This window comes from Taudactylus pleione, unplaced genomic scaffold (assembly GCF_031769625.1).
Source record: "Taudactylus pleione unplaced genomic scaffold, aTauple2 ptg000198l, whole genome shotgun sequence".
In the NCBI taxonomy this organism is placed as follows: Eukaryota; Metazoa; Chordata; class Amphibia; order Anura; family Myobatrachidae; genus Taudactylus; species Taudactylus pleione.
Genome location: NW_028284600.1, coordinates 13,146,787 through 13,167,500, shown reverse-complemented (window position 1 = coordinate 13,167,500; position 20,714 = coordinate 13,146,787). Strand labels below are relative to the sequence as shown.

Here is a 20,714-nt window from a genome sequence, read left to right as displayed (position 1 = left end):
TTATACATATATACACCGCTCTCATCTCACTTATACATATATACACCGCTCTCATCTCTCTTATACATATATACACCGCTCTCATCTCGCTTATACATATATACACCGCTCTCATCTCACTTGTACATATATACACCGCTCTCATCTCACTTGTACATATATACACCGCTCTCATCTCACTTGTACATATATACACCGCTCTCATCTCACTTACATATATATACACCGCTGTCATCTCACTTATACATATATACACCGCTGTCATCTCACTTATACATATATACACCGCTCACTTATACATATATACACCGCTCACTTATACATATATACACCGCTCACTTATACATATATACACCGCTCACTTATACATATATACACCGCTCACTTATACATATATACACCGCTCACTTATACATATATACACCGCTCACTTATACATATATACACCGCTGTCATCTCACTTATACATATACACCGCTGTCATCTCACTTATACATACATATATATACACCGCTGTCATCTCACTTTTCTACTTCAGGGTCCATAGGGTATCCACAGGATACCTTGGGGGTATAAGTGATGACGTCAGTCTTCAGGCACCTCAGAGTTAAAGTTTTCAGCCTCCCAGGATGCATCTGGGTCCCTCCTATACCCCGCCCCCGGGCCAAGGCATCTCAGTTTCGTCGGTGCCTGGCCGGAGTCGGAGGCACTGTGCAGAGGGGGGCTGTGAAGAGCCCCTGAAGTTTCTTTTAAAGGCAGCGCTGGCTGCACATCTGGGAGTACAGCATGGACAGTCAGTACTGACGTCCATGCCATCTCCCCTACACCCCGCCGGTACCAGAATGCCGGTACTGATCCGGGGATGCTGGTAGACATCTGGGGTCACGGCTAGCGGTGTCCCCAGATGTTTTGGACCATGGCCGGATCCAAGGGGATAGCAGGTAAGCAGCGGGGTCCCGCGGTGGGTCCCTGCTGGTCACATGGTCCTGAGTCCCCAGGCAGGGGGCTCCCTGGGGACTGGCTGCAGCGTGGAGCCAGGCGACCAACCTGCGCTTCCACTACCCCCTGGGACAGCGGGCCGCTGCTGAGCGGCATGCGCTGCGGCGTCCCAGGGGTTAAATGCATGCCAGGGGAGCGCGCTTTCCCTGTCTCACAGCCGGCGCCTCCCCTGCTGCACACAGCCTCTCTGCTCTGCCTGATTGGCCACAGTGTGTCAGCTGTCCTCCCCAGGCCGGCCTCCTTCATCCTCTGCTCCTCGGTGGCCATCTTTAAAGCATGGTGAACGCTGCTGGAAGCCTGTGAGCGGTGGCATTGCGGTCTGGGTCCCCCAACATACCTCTCCTCTGTTTGTCACAGGTCAGTGTATGCAGCGCTGAGTCCTACCAGCCTGAGGGTCTGAGTAGTTGAGAACCAGCGCTAATAGTGCAGGGATTTGTTTCTTCTGCATTGTATGTGACTGAACTGCTAGCCTGCTGTCTGTACTTTCACTTTCTACTGTCAGCTTTATTACTGTCCCTGATCTTGCTCTGCTCAAAGCCCTTGCGGTCCGCGGTGTGCAGGGTGTTATTCACACTATACCAATACGTATAGGTGTGAGTGTCACATACTTACCATCATGTCTGAGACTGACTTTCCTCTCCAGCTCATGTGTACTACATGTAAGGTACCAATAGCGGAGGGGGAGGGTAACGCGGAGGGGTTATGTCCCCAGTGCCTGGCACTGTCACGGCCGATTATGGTCACGGTCCCGGTACAGGAACCTCCCTGGGCTTGTTTCGCTAAGGCGCTTACAACCCTTGTGGGCCAGCTAGCTCCGCCACCTGCGTTTACCCAGACGGGTTTGTCCCAGCAGTCAGTGGTGTCGTCACCCATGCGGGAGTTCCCGAGACAATTGATGGTACCCCACAGTCTCCCTGTCCCTTCCCAGGTTTCTCCGGAGCCTGCGTGGGATAATACTCTAACTACATCGGTTCAACATTTGTCCGATGTTTTACAGGGGGAGTCTGTGTTGCGGCCTCATACGGCTGGTGGCGTATTTATCTGCTCCTTATGGGGATGACGATGAGACGTCAGATGATGGGGAGATTCTGGATCTATCTGACCAAGAACCTCTCCGTACCAAAGAGCCGGACGCTAAGTCCAAGGTGTATATCCCTGGTCTTATTCGAGCGGTCCGCTCGGCTTTAGTTATTGAGGATATTGATCCTTTGGTGGCCACATTCATATATGCCTTTTTAAGGATATTAAGGGTGAGGCTACGGTGTTCCCTCTTTCTGCTCAATTAGTGGATCATTTTAGAGGAGGCGTGGAAAAATCCAGGTAAACGGTTTCAGCCCCAGAGGCGCTTAGCCGTGGCTTATCCGTTTGCGGTCAATTATTTTTCTAAGTGGGAATCCCCTACGCAAGTGGATTCACATGTCACACGCCTAGTCAAAAGTGCCACGTTGCCTATGCCTTCGATGTCATCCTTGAAGGATGTCACTGACCGCAAGGTGGAGATCTGCCTCAAATCCGTTTAATCCCTTGCAGGGAAGCATCCAGACCGGCTCTGGCCCTGTGTTGGGTAGCCAGAGCTATGGAGCTCTGGGCGGATAATTTGGAGGCGTCTTTGGACTCTGACTGTTCGGCTGAACAGACCGAGTTGGTGGGCAATCTCCGAGACTCGGCCACTTACATTAATGAAGCGGCCTTAGATATTTGTATGCTCACCTCTAAGATCTCCTCTGCAGCCGTGGCTGCTCGTCGCACCTTATGGTTGCGTTCTTGGAAAGTGGACGCGGATTCCAAAAAGGGATTAGAAGGTCTGGACAGGTACTATTTGGTCCAGATCTGGACAAAATAGTAGCTACGTTGGCAGCAGCAAAATCTGCATGTCTTCCGTCTGCTACGATTCCTTCTAGTGCTGGTGGGACGTCCTTTTGGCCTCACGGCCCAAGGTAGGCCTAAAGTACAGTCCTTTCCACGGCAGGCTGGGACCAAGAAATTGTCCAAGCCCAAGAAACAGGTCTGGAGTACCAGACGTCCGGCTCTTAGGTCAGATAACAAACCTGCGGCCTGACGGTCCAGGCCTCCTTTTGGGGGTTCCCAAAGTGGGGGGCGCCTGCTTCAGTTCGACACTTGGGTTCAGGATGCCCTCTCCTTTCGGGACAGGCCTTCCGCTAGACCCGAGCAAAGCCTCGGAACTGCGGAAGGTTTTACACATTATGCTCCAGGCCGGAGTTTCAGTGCATGTTCCAATTTCCCAGAGGGGCCTGGGTTTCATTCCATTCTATTTTTGGTGCAGAAACCCAATGGGTCTTACTGTTCAATACTAAACCTAAAGGCCCTCAACAAGTCCTTGAGGGTGCCTCTGTTTCGGATGAAGACCCTGCGGTCCATTATTCTGGCACTGGAACCTGGGGACTACATGGTGTCATTGGACATCCAGGACGCTTAGCTGCATGTCCCTATTCTTTTGCGCCATCAGCAGTTCCTCAGATTGGCAATCTGCAACAAACATTTCCAGTTCCGGGCACTGCCTTTTGGCCTGGTGACTGCTCCACGGGTATTCACCAAGGTCATGGCGGTCATGGCGGCTCTCCTGCGGACGCAGGGAGTCCGACTGTTGCCTTATCTGGATGACCTCCTGTTAATAGCGGGGTCTCCAGAGCTTCTTTTACACCATCTGGATCTGACGATTGCGGTACTGCAACGTCACGGCTGGTTGACAAACTGGCAGAGGTCCACTCTCACCCCGTCTCAGGGGATCCTGCACCTCGGGGCCTTATTGGACTCCAGGCAGCAGTGGATCTTTGTGACGGAGGAAAAGATCCTTGCTTTGTAGTTGAAGGTGCGCAGTTGTCTGCAGTGTCGTCGAGTGTCGATACACTTGGCAATGAGGTTATTGGGCTCAATGGTGTCGGTATTCGACATGGTGGAGTACGTCCAATTTCACTCCAAACCTCTGCTGCTGTTGATCCGGTCCAGATGGAATGGATTGCCTCAGTGTCTCAAGTCCCAGACGATGGGGCTCACTCCGGACGTTCGCCTGTCTCTAACCTGGTGTTTGCAGACGACCCACCTCAACAAGGGTCGCCCGTTCTGGGTGGCGAGCTGGGTCCTGTTAACAACAGACGCCTGTCTCCGGGGCTGGGGAGCTGTCACGGGTCCACACTTGTTTCAGGGCAGGTGGACTCGGGCGGTAGCGGAGCTTCCAATAAACATTTTGGAGCTCCATGCGGTGTCAAGAGCTCTCCAGCTGGCACAGCCGGTTCTCCAGGGTCACCCTGTGCAGGTCCCGTCGGACAACGCCACCACGGTGGCCTATTTAAACCAGCAAGGAGGAACCGGGAGAGTGGTCTTTACACCAGGACGTCTTTCGGAGTCTGGTGGACAAGTGGGGTCTTCCAGAGATAGACCTCATGGCGTCCCAGCACAACAACAAGTTGCCGGTGTACGGGTATCGAACAAGAGACGAAAAGGCGTCTCTGGTGTATGCCCTGTCCGTCCAGTAGACGTTCCAGTTTGCCTACCTTTTCCCTCCGTTTTCCCTTCTTCCGCGGGTAATACGGAAATTCAAAGTAAGAAGGAGGTACGCTACTGTTGATAGCTCCCGAGTGGCCCAGACGGCACTGGTTCTCCGACCTCCAGAGTGTGTCAGTAGACGTTCCTCTGAGGTTACCATTACGACCGAATCTGCTGTCACAGGGTCCTTGTCTTCACAGGACCTGACTCGGTGTGGCTGTTGAAACGGTCATGCTAAGGTCCAGAGGGTTTTTCTGGCTCCGTGGTGCAAACCATACTAAGAGCTCGTAAACCTTCCTCGGCAAGAATCTACCATCGTGTGTGGCATACTTTCTTCCGGTGGTGTAGACCTAGAGGGTATTCCCTTAGGGAGTTCCGCCTGTCTAGGGTGTTGGCTTTCCTACAGGCTGGACTGGATCATGGGCTTCGCCTGGCTTCTCTGAAAGTGCAGGTGTCTGCCCTGTCAGTCTGGTTTCATAGTAGGATTGCTGCGCTCTCTGATGTGCACACCTTTATGCGAGGTGTTCTTCGCATTCAGCCACATTTTGTTCCACCGGTGGCGCCTTGGAATTGGGCTGTGGTCCTGAGAGTTCTCCAGGGACCGCCGTTTGAACCACTGGACTCAGTGGACTTTAAATGTCTTACAGCTAAAACCATATTCCTTCTGGCCATTGCCTTGGCCAGAAGGGTTTCGGATTTAGGGGTTCTCTCTTGTAGACCCCCTTTTCTGATTTTTCATAGGAATAGGGCGGTGCTTCGCACTCGTCCGGGATTCCTTCCCGAAGTGGTATCAAGTTTTCACATCAATGAAGAAATTGTTGTGCCGGCTTTCAATTCACCGGGACTTTCAGTGGGTGACGCCACTTGGGATGTTGTGCGGGCATTGAGAATTTATGTTGACCGCACTTCTTCTTTTAGGAAGTCGGACGCTTTGTTTGTCCTCTATGGCTTCCGTAAAAAGGTTGGCCTGCTTCAAAGTAGACTTTGGCAGGCTGGATTCGTATGGCAATTTCAGAAGCTTATCTTCATGAAGGTCTTCCAGTTCCCTCCTTGGTGAGGGCTCATTCCACTAGGTCTGTGGGTCCTTCATGGGCAGCTAGACATGGTGCCTCTGCAGTTCAGATCTGCAAGGCTGTTACGTAGTCTTCTGTCCATACCTTTTGTGAGGTATTACGCTTTTGGCACCTTTGCCTCTCAGGATGCTTCCTTCGGGCGGTGGATTCTCCTCTCAGCACAGGAGCATCCCCACCCTTAAAGGATACTGCTTTGGGACATCCCCAAGGTATCCTGTGCATACCCTATGGACCCTGAAGTAGAAAATATGAGATATGGTAAGAACTTACCCTTGTTATCTCTATTTCTACGAAGTCCATAGGGTTCCACAGGACTCCCGCCCTGTCGCACCTGTACTGCAGATGGGCTTTATTCTGGTCACCGGTTTTTCCGTCTCCCTATGGTGAGAATGTGATTCTTGCGAGTGTCCAGATTTTTTCTTCTCTCTCTTTCGTCTCCTCCTCCGGCCTATGGCTTGTGACGTAACTGAGATGCCTTGGCCCGGGGGGCGGGGTATAGGAGAGGGACCCAGATGCATCCTGGGAGGCTGAAAACTTTAACTCTGTGGTGCCTGAAGACTGACGTCATCACCTATACCCCCAAGGTATCCTGTGGAACCCTATGGACTTCGTAGAAATAGAGATAACAAGGGTAAGTTCTTACCATATCTCATATTATACATATATACACCTCTGTCATCTCACTTATACATATATACACCACTGTCATCTCACTTATACATATATACACCACTGTCATCTCACTCATACATATATACACCACTGTCATCTCACTCATACATATATACACCGCTGTCATCTCACTCATACATATATACACCGCTCTCATCTCACACATATACACACCGCTGTCCTCTCACTTATATACACCGCTGTCATCTCACTCATACATATATACACCGCTGTCATCTCACTCCTACATATATACACCGCTCTCATCTCACTTATACATATATACACCGCTCTCATCTCACTTATGCATACAGTCAGGTCCATAAATATTGGGACATTGACAGAATTTTCATATTTTGGCCTCGATTCACCACCACAATGGCTTTGAAGTGAAACAAACAAGATGTGCTTTAACTGCAGACTTTCAGATTTAATTTGAGGGTAATTACATCCAAATCAGGTGAACGGTGTAGGAATTACAAGGTTTCTATATGTGCCTCCCACTTTTTAAGGGGCCAAAAGTAATGGGACAAACTAAACAATCCTAAATCTAACTTTCACTTTTTAATACTTTGTTGCAAATCCTTTGCAGGCAATTACAGCCTGAAGTCTGGAACGCATAGACATCATCAGACGCTGGGTTTCATCTCTGGTGATGCTCTGCCAGGCCTCTACTGCAAATGTCTTCAGTTCCTGCTTGTTCTTGGGGCATTTTCCCTTCAGTTTTGTCTTCATCAAGTGAAATGCATGCTCAATCGGATTCAGGTCAGGGGATTGACTTGGCCATTGCATAACATTCCACTTTTTAGCCTTAAAAAACTCTTTGGTTGCTTTTGCAGTATGCTTCGGGTCATTGTCCATCTGCACTGTGAAGAGTTCTGAAGCATTTGACTGAATATGAGCATATAATATTGCCTGAAACACTTCAGAATTCATTCTGCTGCTTTTGTCAGCAGTCACATCATCAATAAATACAAGGGAAGCAGTTCCATTGGCAGCCATACATGCCCACGCCATGACACTACCACCACCATGCTTCACTGATGAGGTGGTATGTTTTGGCTCATGAGCAGTTCCTTTCCTTCTCTTCTCTTCCCATCACTCTGGTACAAGTTGATCTTTGTCTCATCTGTCAATAGGATGTTGTTCCAGAACTGTAATGGCTTTTTTAGATGTTGTTTGGCAAACTAATCTGGTCTTCCTGTTTTTGTGGCTCACCAATGGTTTCATCTTGTGGTGAACCCTCTATGCTCACTCTTGTGAAGTCTTCTCTTGATTGTTGACTTTGACACATATACATACACCTCCTGGAGAGTGTTCTTGATTTGGCCAACTGTTGTGAAGGTGTTTTTCTTCACCAGGGAAATAATTCTTTTGTCATCCACCACAGTTGTTTTCTGTGGTCTTCCGGGTCTTTTGGTGTTGCTGAGCTCTCCGGTGCGTTCTTTCTTTTTAAGAATGTTCCAAACAGTTGATTTGGCCACACCTAATGTTTTTGCTATCTCTCTGATGGGTTTGTTTTGATTTTTCAGCCTAATGATGGCTTGCTTCACTGATAGTGACAGCTCTTTGGATCTCATATTGAGAGTTGACAGCAACTGATTCCAAATGCAAATGTCACACCTAGAATCAACTCCAGACCTTTTACCTGCTTAATTGATAATGAAATAATGAGGGAATAGCCCATACCTGTCCATGACATAGCTTTTGAGTTGATAGTCCCATTACTTTTGGCCCCTTAAAAAGTGGGAGGCACATATTGAAACTGTTGTAATTCCTACACCGTTCACCTGATTTGATGTAATTACCCTCAAATTTAAATCTGAAAGTCTGCAGTTATAGCACATCTTGTTTGTTTCATTTCAAAACCATTGTGGTGGTGAATAGAGGCCAAAATCTGAAAATTCTGTCAATGTCCCAATATTTATGGACCTGACTGTATATATACACCGCTCTCATCTCACTTATACATATATATATATACACCGCTGTCCTCTCACTTATACATATATATACACCGCTGTCCTCTCACTTATACATATATATACACCGCTGTCCTCTCACTTATACATATATATACACCGCTGTCCTCTCACTTCTACATATACACCACTAATATCTTATATATTTATATATAGATTCCATAGACCAAAAACCTTGCAGTTTCACATGTCCATTAAGGCTTCTTAGACATGGGCCTGTATTCAATTGGCCATGAAAAAGTATCGGCAATTGTGACTTTTCGTCAGGCGGAAACTTATCTCTGTTTTCAATTGCAAACACTTACCGCGTGAGCGAAAATACAATACAATGTAATAGGCGAAAAAGATTAGTCTATGAATAGGTTTGGAAAAAAGTGCAAAATCGCTATTTTGGGGGTGCAAAGGGGGGGGGGAACCACTCAGCACCTTTGGGACAGCCCCCCAAATGATAACTGCATCAAAAAACCCCATAAAAAAGTGAGGAACACCCCAAAAAAGTCCTTTTGAAAATGGAACAGAAAAGTGCAAAGTCGGGGTACAAACTTAAAAAGTAGCGAAATAAACTTTTGGGGGGTCTGCAAGTATGGGTGAGGTGGTTTTTTTTGATTGCAGGTGCTTGCATCAGGTGTGGTTTTTAAGTTTTATTTTTTTTAATTTACTTTAGCGTCTTTAAACCATGCTAGCACCCATTTTCAAGTACCCCAAATTTGACAGGACTACTTATTTTCACAAAAAAAAACTGCTTAATGCCATTCTTCACCACTTGTGCAAATACGCTAATAAGATATTGACACACCTTAAGTACCCCAAATAGCTTTATTAGGGCTAATCGAGGGCAGGTACATTGATCCCTAATGTTAGTGCATCTTTTAGGGGGTGTCAGGCTGGTTTCCCCAATTCTGACAGCACTTTTCGCCTGTTTTGCATTCGCCGGGTTGCTTTTTCACATCTTTTGGAATTGAATACGGCAAATCATGGGGACACGCTCAATTAGTTTCTGCGGCTAAATACGCAATGTAGGCGAAAAGTCCGGCATGATTGTTCCCAAATACTATTTTTTTTTGTATGTTTTTGCCCTGAAATTTTGGCATGCAGCTCCAAGCGACCCGTCCATGCCAAATTTCAGCTCTGTACATTCAATAGCTTTTTAGCCCCTCAGGAATTCTCTATGGGAAAATAACGTTCATGGACACTGCTGTCCTATCTATTAATGTTCACTCTAGGTCCAGCGCCGGACCTAGAGAAAGGGCACATTTGCGCGCGCCCGAAAAGGGGGCCTATCTTTAAGACGCATACCCTTTTCGTCACTCTTGGGGGCGTGCCGGGCCGCCCCCAAGCGCTGCTGTCAGTGTGAATGGATACCAGGCGGTGACTGCTAACACCGCAGTTTTTCCCACCTGCGGGACACTGCGACCCGTGGGTGGGGGACAGCACCCGCAGGTTCTTTCAGCGGGATGCCGGAGAGCAGGGTGGCATTTTGCCCTTAAGAAATAGGGCAGGGTGCCCCGCTAAAACAGCCTAGTGGGATCGCTATGTATGATATCCCTTAAATTAGATGAATGCAAATAGTATCCTGGAAAGGCGGCTCTCCTCAGACTTATGATTAAATCAAATTAGAATTGAAAGCATAAATCACTACAGCGTTTCATGGCTGCATGGGTCACCCTGAGGAAAGGGCTCTACGTGGTCCTGAAACGTTGGAGGGATTTATGCTTCAAAATATAATTTGATTTTAATTATTTTATTAAGCCTGAGGAGAGCCACCCAGCCCTTTCCAGGTTTTCACTTGCATGTACCTCGTATATGTGTGTGTTTATATCTCTGTATCTATATATAATAGATCAATGCTATCCTATAACTATGGCTGAGGTCGCTATAGTCTCCCATGGTGTGAGTGCTAGGGTAACCAATCCTGCCCCATCTTTGCAATCCCGGGATTCGGGACTGAATTGCACAAAGATACTATTAAAAAAAAAACCACACACACAGACACTGGCCCCCTCAGGATAAAAAAACACATTCATTGCCCCAGCCTCCCCACTAAAGAGTGATCTGACCTCACCTGTCAGACTCTCACTATATTTTAGGCTCAGCCACTTCAACTTGCAGAGTGGAACGCAGTGGAAGAAGAGAGGAGCTTCCAGTCCCTGCCTCACCTGCCTCAGCAACTTCACTACTGCAGAGTATGTGCAGACAGTCCACTATGCGGACTGGACTGATGGAATGCGGCTGCGTGACTTATGATGTCACAACGCCGCATCGCCGTTTATAGGTCTTGTCTGAGCCACCAGATGAGCCCAGAGCTGCCCAGGCCAGAACAAGTTAGCACTGACTGCCTTTAATCCCGAGCTTAAGATCCCAGACTTTTTGAGGCTAAATTCTGGGATCCCGCGGCTTCCCTAGTCAGTGCCTTTACCCCATAATTATCAGTATCCTAACATCAGGCAGTACAGCATGTTAGGTGATGTCTGGCTAAGTTATCACCCTTCTCCCTGCGTAGTAATACATATGTGTCCAGCCACAGTTGTGCCAAACAGCTCCTCTCGGGGTGCGCCAGGTCTCTGGCGACTTGGTCCCGCTGAGCGTTTTGTTTAATAAAATTGTGCATCTTATTGGCATAAATCAGCTGGAAGTGACCAAACTACTTTGCTAGATTACACTGATCAATCAACGCAAGCTGTAGTTTTACACATCATTCGCAATGTCTCCATGATCACAAGGTCCTAAGCAGGCCAATGCGATCCCTGGGAATCCTGGGCGGAGTCCAGGAGGTGGCTGAAAGTGCTTGCAAAAAGAGGGTGGTCTGTGGGCGTGCTATGGGAGTTCCAGGGGTGTGTCTGCGCTCACTGCTACATTCCCAATCACAGAACCACAGACTTAAAGGAACGTTTTAGAGAAACAGGTCACTCGGAATCTGCGCAGAACAGGACTCACTTTACCAGGACTGACTTGAGCAGTCGATGTGCGTCTGATGTTGCATCGATAGAGGTATGTTCTCAACCCCCGGAGGATCTGCAGACGGGACGTGGGTGTAACAACACTTGCACAGTCCGTCACACAGTATATCAGGCGGGGAGTCTGATAGCGGCATTAGCATATTTCCGTACATAAACTGAGAGCACGATTGCAGCTGCGAGTGTAGGAGTGTACACCTCTGAATCAGGCCCCTAGTCACTTTCAGCTAATGAGTCTTTGCAGTATTTGGGGTACATAAAGGTAGCTGAAGGCAGCATGTGCCTGATGCTACATAATACTCTGTATATGGGGGTTAGAGAGGCTCATTGGGTGTTTTTTCGTGTCAATCTGCCTTATGATTGACAGCCTGGTGGGGAGGGCCTTAGCTCACATACTAAAAAGGGGGGAAGCAGGGTTACTTCCTCTTTGTGACTTGCAAATTCCCACCCGTCCCTACCCAATTGTTGATGCATTGTTTTTTTTGTTATTTATCTTCTTTCAGTTATATTGTGAGGCGGAAAAGCATTGCTTCTCAGCGGCCCAACAGGGCGCAAGTGGTAGTTGCGGGGCGCCTGCCTTTCCCAGGGCAAGTTGTCTCTGCCCTTAAGGGGGGACCTGGGTTTCTTCCTAGCAGTGGGGCTCAGTAGTACTAAGCCAAATGAAAGGGGGTGTAGCCTATCGTAACTCAGGTTGCGTCAGAGGCCTTCAGGTAGCCTCATTTATAGTTTATTCGTGGGCTAGAGCTCGGAAAGCAATGCTTTTATTCGCCACCAAAGAGATGTGTATTTTAATAAATATTTGTTCAATTTTTGATTCCACTACAGTTGTCCGTGTCTTCATTAAGGTCAATTAAGACAATAACATCTGTGTAAGGATCTAACGCCTCAGGGCATAGAGGGCTTATGTCTGTAAGGTGGGTTACCAATGTTTTAGACAACTTTGTAATAATGTAAAAATCACTTTGTTTCCATCTGCAAAGTCAAAGAGCGCTTCCCCATCAATATTATCACCTTACTGTACATGTCACACATTTACCTTAATTATGAGCTTTTTAGAGAAAATTGCCTGAAAATTGACTTTATTGGCCAAATTATACCATTTAAACACCTCCTGCTTGATCATCCATTGAGAGTGGTGTATCGACGGTTCTGCACGGTCTCAGCATGTTTACCATAAAATAATTACTTTAGCCATCATTTCCCCTGCTCAGGGGGTGCAAAAAAAAACAAACACGATTTTGCTGTGACAATAGTCTGGGAGTTCGGAATTTAATTGCAAAAAAAAATTTTGGAGATGACTTTTACCTGCAAATTCCTGACTCATCACGCAGATGACCCCCTATGACTACAATGCCACTGGGATTTCATATTCCGAAATAACCTGGAAATTACTGTTGGCTAGAACAATGTACATCTTGCTTATTGGCATTTTTTTATAATCCTGAAATTATTATTATTATATACAAAAGAAAATGGATTGATAAAATATATAGTCTGTCTGTGTAAAATACTGCTTCCATGGTTGGACCTTACTCTGCGGAGAATGGTTTCTGACCAGAGGAAGCTTCTGGGGTCTGGAAAAGGGTTTTCCGGCACCATTATTGCCGGTATGTGTAGCTGACTGTGGTTATCTGGAAAGTGGTTTAACCGGTTGTGGGCAATTGATTCATCTGTCAAGGGACACACGCAAGGTATTTTGTGTAGCAATAAATAGGCAACCTATAATTCTTTAACTGTGAGCCCCACTACCCAATGAGGGCCTTTCCTTAACTGGGGGTGGTCAACGGACTTTATTTTATTTATATTGTGCACACCTCCAAGAAATGCTTAGTGGTTCTTGCTTTGACATGAATCCACTTTTCAAAAACCACAAAAAGCAGAATTCTGCATGCGTGATTCCCTAATGGAACCTGCACGTGAAAATGCATTTTGTTTCACTAGCTTTAATAAAATGGATAACGTTTTGGAATAATACAGTAGCTCAACAAAGCGTAATATTTTGAAAATTAGGCAAACTACCACATCAAATGATTTATTTTAGGCAATAGAACCTCCATTTCTGGACTTCTTATTGCCGTGGGATATGTACTAAAGTGTGGGTTTTTAGAAGTGCAGTTGTTGCCCATAGCTACCCATCAGATTCTACTTATTTCTCTAGCACCTTCTAGAAGATAATAGCTAGAATCTGGTTGCTATGGGCAACCACTTCACTACTAAAAACCCGCACTTTGGTAAATGTAGGGGGTAACATTGTTTGAATGAGAGAATTTCCCTTTTTTAAAAGGAACTTGCCCAGGTGTATAGGTGTCGGGATGGGTGAGCTTGGGCACTTTAAGTCCCCTCCCTGATTCCCTGGCTCCGTTAGTATTTCTACATTACAGGGTGTTCTTGTCTGATCACCAGATATTGTCCACTAAGGGGCCACTCTTCTTTCAAATGGAGGGTGCCCAATAGATTACTGAAGCCCAGATGAGGGATATACGTTTTTGCATGTAATTTTACATGGATTATTATTTATTTTGAACAATGATTGGGGGGAATTCAATTCAGCGCGATGCTGTATAACCCTGGGAGGGAGCTCCTGCAGCTATTCAAGTCAGCGTGCTGTTTACTTTGTCGGGAACCTGTTAAGTCAGTGAATGCTGATTCATGTGACTCAACCTGGGTGTTTAGTCTTGAGAACCGTCATTCTCCGACTAAAGTGCCCACCGCGAGGCTGTTAGCGCTACGCTAAACCATCAAACAGCCAACGCGGCAGGCTCTTTAGTCAGATTTCTCCTCTCACCCTCAGGAGGGTGCAAGAAGAAATCCTATAGTCGGAGCAAACAGCGCACTGAATTGAATAGCTGCAGGAGAAAACTCTCGGGGCTATTCAGCATCACGCTGAATTGCATCCCACCTCCCATTGTGTATTTTAATTTTTTTACATTGATTTAGTTATTGTTAATTTTACTACATACCTCTGGCAGTTTGAGGACCTATTTTTCAAATAGTGTTTATAGCTGTTACATTTGGACCAAATGTATATAACTACTGTTATGTATTTGCTGTTGAGCATGGTGTTTTAAGTTATTCTCTTTATAGTATGTGGATTGTTGCTTCTTTTAGGAAGAAAAAATGAACTCAAAAAACAAGCTCGGCGTAAGATCTGCCATCACCAAATCTGACAATGAATTAGAAAAACTCAAGAAAGAAAATGCAGTCTTAAAAAAGAAATTGGAGGAATCGTCCAAATCAAAAATGTCAGATGCCGAAAGGAACAGACTGTTGGAGGTAATCTACATACTGATGTTCAGTGACGCTTTCTGTTAGTCCTAGTAAAGTGTCATTGGAGCATGTTGTGTGGTCACAGGTGAAATCCTCAGTGTTATGCTGAGAAGCATACTCAGGCCATAGTCAGCTCATTTCTTGATGTAAAGAGAAATGTTTAGTGTCCACAGCACATTTGGGCAACATCTGGTCTTAGGCAGCCTTCCAATGTCATCCCAGCACTAGCTGCCAGGATACAGGATTTATGAAGCTCTCTCTATCATCTGCTCCCAGTACAGAACCTGTGTAATTATGTGCGTCGCTGTCTCCTGACGGGATGTGGTGAGAGCTGCTAGATTAAGCCCATCATAGCTATTCCTGTGGCTAGATGGTGTTGTGCATTGTATTGTCCAAAGCTAATATGTAATCTGCTGCCCCATACAGTACATACTCACAGAATTGGGAGTTTGAATCCCCTGCTTTAGTGCGACTCCCGCAAAGAGTAGGAAGACCAGACAAAAGACAAGGGGGTGTCCAAATATTATTATTATCCTTTATTTATATGGCGCCACAAGTGTTCCGCAGCGCCTTACAAAGTACATAAACAAATAATTTGACATGTGATTTACAGTACAATATACGACAAGGACATGGATAATATATATTGCTACATTAGTGACCATAACACCTAGTTATGCAACAGAGCATAAGCAACCAAGTGTTAGGTGCCCTGGTGGGGGGTAAGAAGTAGATGAAAGTAAGGAGAAGCACAAGAGGGTAGAGCCCCTGCTCGTTAGAGCTTACATTCTAAAGGGGAGGGGCAGACAAACAGGTGTGACACAGATGGGGTAAACAGGATAGGACAATTCTTTTAATTTATAGATGTTGGAATGATTTTCATAAAAGGCAAGTCTAACTTTTTTTTTCTTTTCTACCTACCCATTGGCAGCCATTACAAGGGGTTAAGAGTCCATTCTTGACAGGTAGCAACCGGATTGTACATAATGGGGAAATTTAAATTCTCATTGCGGGAGTGTAGCTCCCAGGTTAAGTGCCCGGAGCTATGACTCTCCGCCTCGTCTCCTAGCTGCAGGCAGGTAGCATATATATATATATATATATATATATATATATATCTTTTTTTTAAGATTTAGTTCACCTTGACTGGGGTTCCTGGAATGCACCATCTTTTGCTGCAGGTCCTGGGCTGGCTACCCTGGGCACTGCAGGCTGCAGCCTCAAGAGCAGTTCTGCCAGCTTGAAAAACTCCGATATATCCCGCATGTTGCGGCAGAATCTGGGGCGCATGCGCACATGTCAGGATACAGGATCAGGCTGGGGCACGCTTTAAAAGGGAAATGGAAGCTACATGTCATGAGCCACACAATGTTACATGGCTTCATCTGCAAGCAAGGGAGCCTGAACCTGCCAGTAAACTTGAGCCTGGCTAAGTAGCTAAAAGACACTGCTCAAGGTAAACAGAGTTGGGCTATTATTTCATTTACTTAAATATTTTATTCTTTATTGAAGAATGTGGCAAAAGGTATACATCGCACTTTCATAATTATACACCGGAAATCAGATAAACAATCAGTGCAACAGATCCAGAAGTTGTACAAACAAAAACTTTAACTACGATTATACATACTGCAATACCTTTTTACAAAGGAGTGAACCCTGACGGGGAAAAGTGGGGTAGGTAAAGCGCTACACCTATTGGGGAGATGTGTGTATTGGTGCTTATTATACAGTTGCGCTGAATATCTGTTCCTCTGAGTAAGTACACATGTAAGTTTGTATGTGCTGATGTGGTCTACCGTTATAATGAATAGTGCAGGAAGCTCCCTGGGGCTTGCGTTTGCCGAGACCCAACCTTAGGGTCTCGTCGCAAGCCCCGATGGTCGCGATGGTCAAGACCATCGCGACCATCACCCTGGTCGGTCGCTAAGCTGTGGGTGGTAACCCACAGCTTAGCTAGCGACCAGGAAGCCGCACTAAAAAAAAGAAGCGGCCTCCCTCATACAGAGAGAGTGATCACTTCTTGCGACCGCCTCTGAATGAGGGCCTAGGTCCCCAGAGCCGGGCTGTATTATGAGGTGGCCGGGGGGCTCATACCGAACCCCAAGATGAAGTTTGCAGAGAGCGCGACCTGGGGCACCAACGTTTGTCGGTACAATTTGGCATAAAGGTAGTAGGGACGGGTACTGAATTAATTGAACCCAAAGAGTAGGAGAGACAGTTTATAGTATAAATGAGTGGGAGGACAATATAAGGAGATGTATATACCATATCAACAATATAAACTGAAGTTCAGTAAGAGAGTGTAAGCCCGATGAGCATAAACATGTATAAAATGAACATAAATAAAATCTCCTTTTAAGTGTTCAGAGTGAACAAAAGAAATGCAAAGGACCTAAAAGTGCTCCACACTTAACATGTATACAAATGGGACACCAATGTGTGTTCACACAGAGATATAGACCATAATCGCCAAATAAAGCTAGCCTTGGTAATTCCAGTTCCTGAATTCCACTGCAAATCTGTTAATAAAACCATAGTTTTCAAGGCATACTGCACTATTATTCCACTCTCTCTTTATATCCCTCCATGTATATGGTGTTGCAATAAGGGAAACTGAGCAGAACCTCAATATAGAGGCATATCAGTGGAATTCAGGAACTGGAATTACCAAGGCTAGCTTTATTTGGTGATTATTGTCTATATCTCTGTGTGAACACACATTGGTGTCCTATTTGTATACATGTTAAGTGGGGAGCGCTTTAAGGTCCTTTGCACATTTTTTTTTTGTTCTATGTACGTCATTGAGTATTGATTTGGGTGTATACTCTTGTGCATTGACTTAGCTGTACCCTATTTTTAACTGCGCAATTATTTCCTCATTTATTTCCTGGAGTGTTCAGAGTGGCCGCTAGGTTTGCTACTAAGCGAAATACAATCAAGAATGTACTGTATGCAAGTCCTGAGTTACACTAGCAGAAAAAGACTTGGCTGGCAATTAAAGTAACCACTAGGTGGCTACAGTAAATTATTCTTGGTAGAACACAGGCAGTGACACTAACAGTAAGAAGATATGACACTGTATAACAAATAGTACAAATACAGAAATTGAAGCGACAAGAAATCAATAGACTTAACAGCCCATGGACTATTAAAAAATTTGATGGAGGACAAAGTGTTCTTGTATGCACACCTGCGCGGGTACGAAATGCGTGATGTTTTATTTTTTCCTGGCTTGCCCACACTTCCAGCGGCTAGAATACCCAGGGTGTATGACTGAATACCAGCTTTCACTTACCGCTAAAATAGTACAGTTGCCGGACTGTCTTCCTCTCTGCTTGCCTGCACTACCTGCCGCTAGAGGTTCCATGTCCCCGAGATGTGTGATTGAATTCTAGCCTTCGTACATCGGCTAGCAGTGCAGTTGGTTTGCGGTCATAATGGGCGATCTGTCTGCGGATTTACTACGAAGTGGTCATCCACTTGACCACCCACTACAATGTTCCTCTTGATATGTAAGCTCTTATGAGCAGGGCCCTCTACCCTCTTGTGCTTCTCCTTACTCTACCTTCATCTACTTCTTACTCTCTACCAGGGCACCTAACACTTGGTTGCTTTGCATTGTTGCTTATCTGGGTGTTATGGTCGCGAATGTAGCAATGTATATTATCCATGTCCTCTAATGTATTGTATTGTACTCAGGGCCGGCGCTAGGCTGTGCAGCGCCCAGTGCCGTATGGAGTTGCCGCCTCATACCTCCTCCGTTCCCTCCCCGAGCTTAAATATTTCCTCTACCCCCGGGAGGGTGGTGGGCATTTCCTGCGTCCTCCGAATACAGTGGCGCTCCGGGCGACGGACCAGCTTGCCCGTGCCTGGAGCCGCTACTGATTATACTGTAAGTCACTGTAAATCAATCTATTTATGTACTTTGTAAGGCACTGCGGAACACTTGTGGCACCATATAAATTAATGATAATGTCATTTCACCGGGCGTCTGCACACTGCTGGTCACCAGACATCTGCGTGGACTGAGGGTCTTTATCCTGGAGTGTCACAGTTAACACAGTGCTCCGAGCTCTCTTAGTAGGGCTGTATTCGCATCCTCACTGGGACCGCAAAGTTTGATATCCTCTTTCGATCTCCCACTAAAGTGCTGCAACAATGTAGCTGGCACATTCTGAGAACTGGCATGTCTGTCTGTGGTTTTAAAATTTATTATAATTGAGGAACAATTTGATACAGATTAGACCCAAGTTTCCAATTTAGATCCACGAATCCCACTCTCTAGTTCATTCCCTGGAGAGAGATTGAGCGATTCAGAACTTTAGATGAGTATATAAAGAAAAAGCAGTGTCACAGGGAGCATTGCTACCAGAAATAAAAACAGCCAATAACAGGTACTTGCCTACACTGGATACTTGGGAAAACCAGGCAGCAGAGAGAAAGTAAGGACAAAGAACAGGGTGCAGGAGGACCACAAACTGAAGAGAAACACTGACACTCGATTGAATGGCAACAGGAGAATCCCAGCTGAGAACTGAGGCATATAGGGTCCGCGGGTTGCAGGAATTGTTCAGACAGTAGAGGCATAGAATGGCTTCACTATAGATCCTACTGGCAGACCACCATAAGTAATTAGCACCAGAAGGAGAACCCCCACAGTGAGTATGGAGGCACTAGAGTTCCGTGTGACAAGGGCACCAGTAACTGAGACTGGCTATTAGCCTAAAGCCAGAGTTCAGTGGTACATATAGTGGGCACGGAGGGTATGACTGGTAACAGAACTACCTCAGTTAAGTCCGTAGAGGAGACAGGGTCTCTGCAATAAGATGGCATCGGGGGGAAAGAATACCCCAAATCCTCTGAATGCCTTCCACTTCGGCGGTGGTAGCTGTCCCCGATTGACCAACAGACTAAACAATGTTGGTGGCGGGAGGAGAGAGGTAGTCCGTGGCGCTCGTTCCCATACGTGGCATATGGTATCAGTGGCATCTGGACCTCAAAACTTGACAGCTCATACATCCAAACCAGGGAGACAAACCATGCACCAGCAGTGAAGCAGAACACAGTGACTGCAAGACCTCAAACTCATTGGAGTGAGGAAAGGCCGATAATGTGGACCAAGATGATTAGTGTAAGGTGACAAGCTTAGTTTACTGCCACCACCCCTTGTGGGGAGTCAGTTGCAGGAAAGGTCCTCAGTTGGTGTGAAAGCTCCCTGTTAGGTTCGTGAATAAGGCCGCACTCCAAAGAAGCTGTCTACAGTCCCTAAAATAGATGCTGATTCCAGGAGAGGGATCCCTTAATTAAGAAATATTTTACTCTCTTGTGAATTGATTAGGCCTTCCGTAAAGGGTACTTTTGTCACCACAACACCAGGGAAGAACAGAAGTGGTAGATGCACTGTCACTGCCATGGAAGTTCATATTCCCTGCTCACAATACGTCTCGCACTGACGTCAGTAGTGGAATAGAAATACAGAACCCCGAAGAGAAGCAGATAGTCTCCCACCACAGAAGATACTGGGTGGAATTGTTGACCATCATTCCAACTGGTTGACCAGTTTCGTGGAACTGGGTGACAAGCTTTCCAAGCCTGCATACATCTCTCCCATTGAGGGGTGGAGAGTTCCACTTGAAAGGACTGATCCATTGCACCACCTGATGGATGAGAAGACTGAAACCTTGGACCCCTAGGTCTAAGTGTACTAACCGGCAAGAAAGGACTCTTTCACCTTGTGGCCTGCAATGTGATCTTATCCTCCTCTGGTCTGAAACAGAACTCCTATGAAAAAAGAACAGGTTCCAGAGTTTTCTTACATTCAACATTCGTTTGCCGGAGCATAATATACAGTAAACCGTGCACAAAAACTGCAGAAGCAGAAATTCTCACCACAAAATGATCGACATCCAAATCTGATTTACCTAGTCCCTCTAAGGCATCTAGCTGGTGCTCCACCAAGCTTAGCAATGCTGCTCTTGGCCTACTTAACAGCAAACACCTCGGGGAGCGCACCATCCATTTGTCCACTGTCTTAATCATCCAAGTGTGTGCTATAATGGGCCTAAAGGAAGAACCAGTCGCATCAAAATTGTATTTAAGTAGGCTCCCACTAAGATGTATCGTCCAATAGGAAAAGGATAACTGGATAAAATTTAGATTCCGGGATGTCTAATTCTTCGTGCTCACCTTTGCCGTTCCAAGGCCTCGCCGCCAGGTAAGTAAAAACCTCCAAATCTGAGCCCCACTTTAACCTTTTACAT

At 46.1% G+C, this 20,714-nt stretch overlaps 1 protein-coding gene across 2 annotated transcripts in view; it reads left to right on the top strand.

Moving 5' to 3' along the window:
- The window catches only part of CEP55 (centrosomal protein 55), a 46,153-nt gene that overhangs the window by 3,928 nt on the left and 21,511 nt on the right, over positions 1-20,714 (top strand). For both annotated transcript variants that reach the window (XM_088476987.1, XM_088476986.1), the window contains exon 2: positions 14,293-14,457. In XM_088476987.1, the coding sequence (XP_088333113.1) occupies positions 14,302-14,457 (156 nt within the window). In that variant the 5' untranslated portion in view covers positions 14,293-14,301. The remainder of the gene's footprint in view (positions 1-14,292; positions 14,458-20,714) is intronic.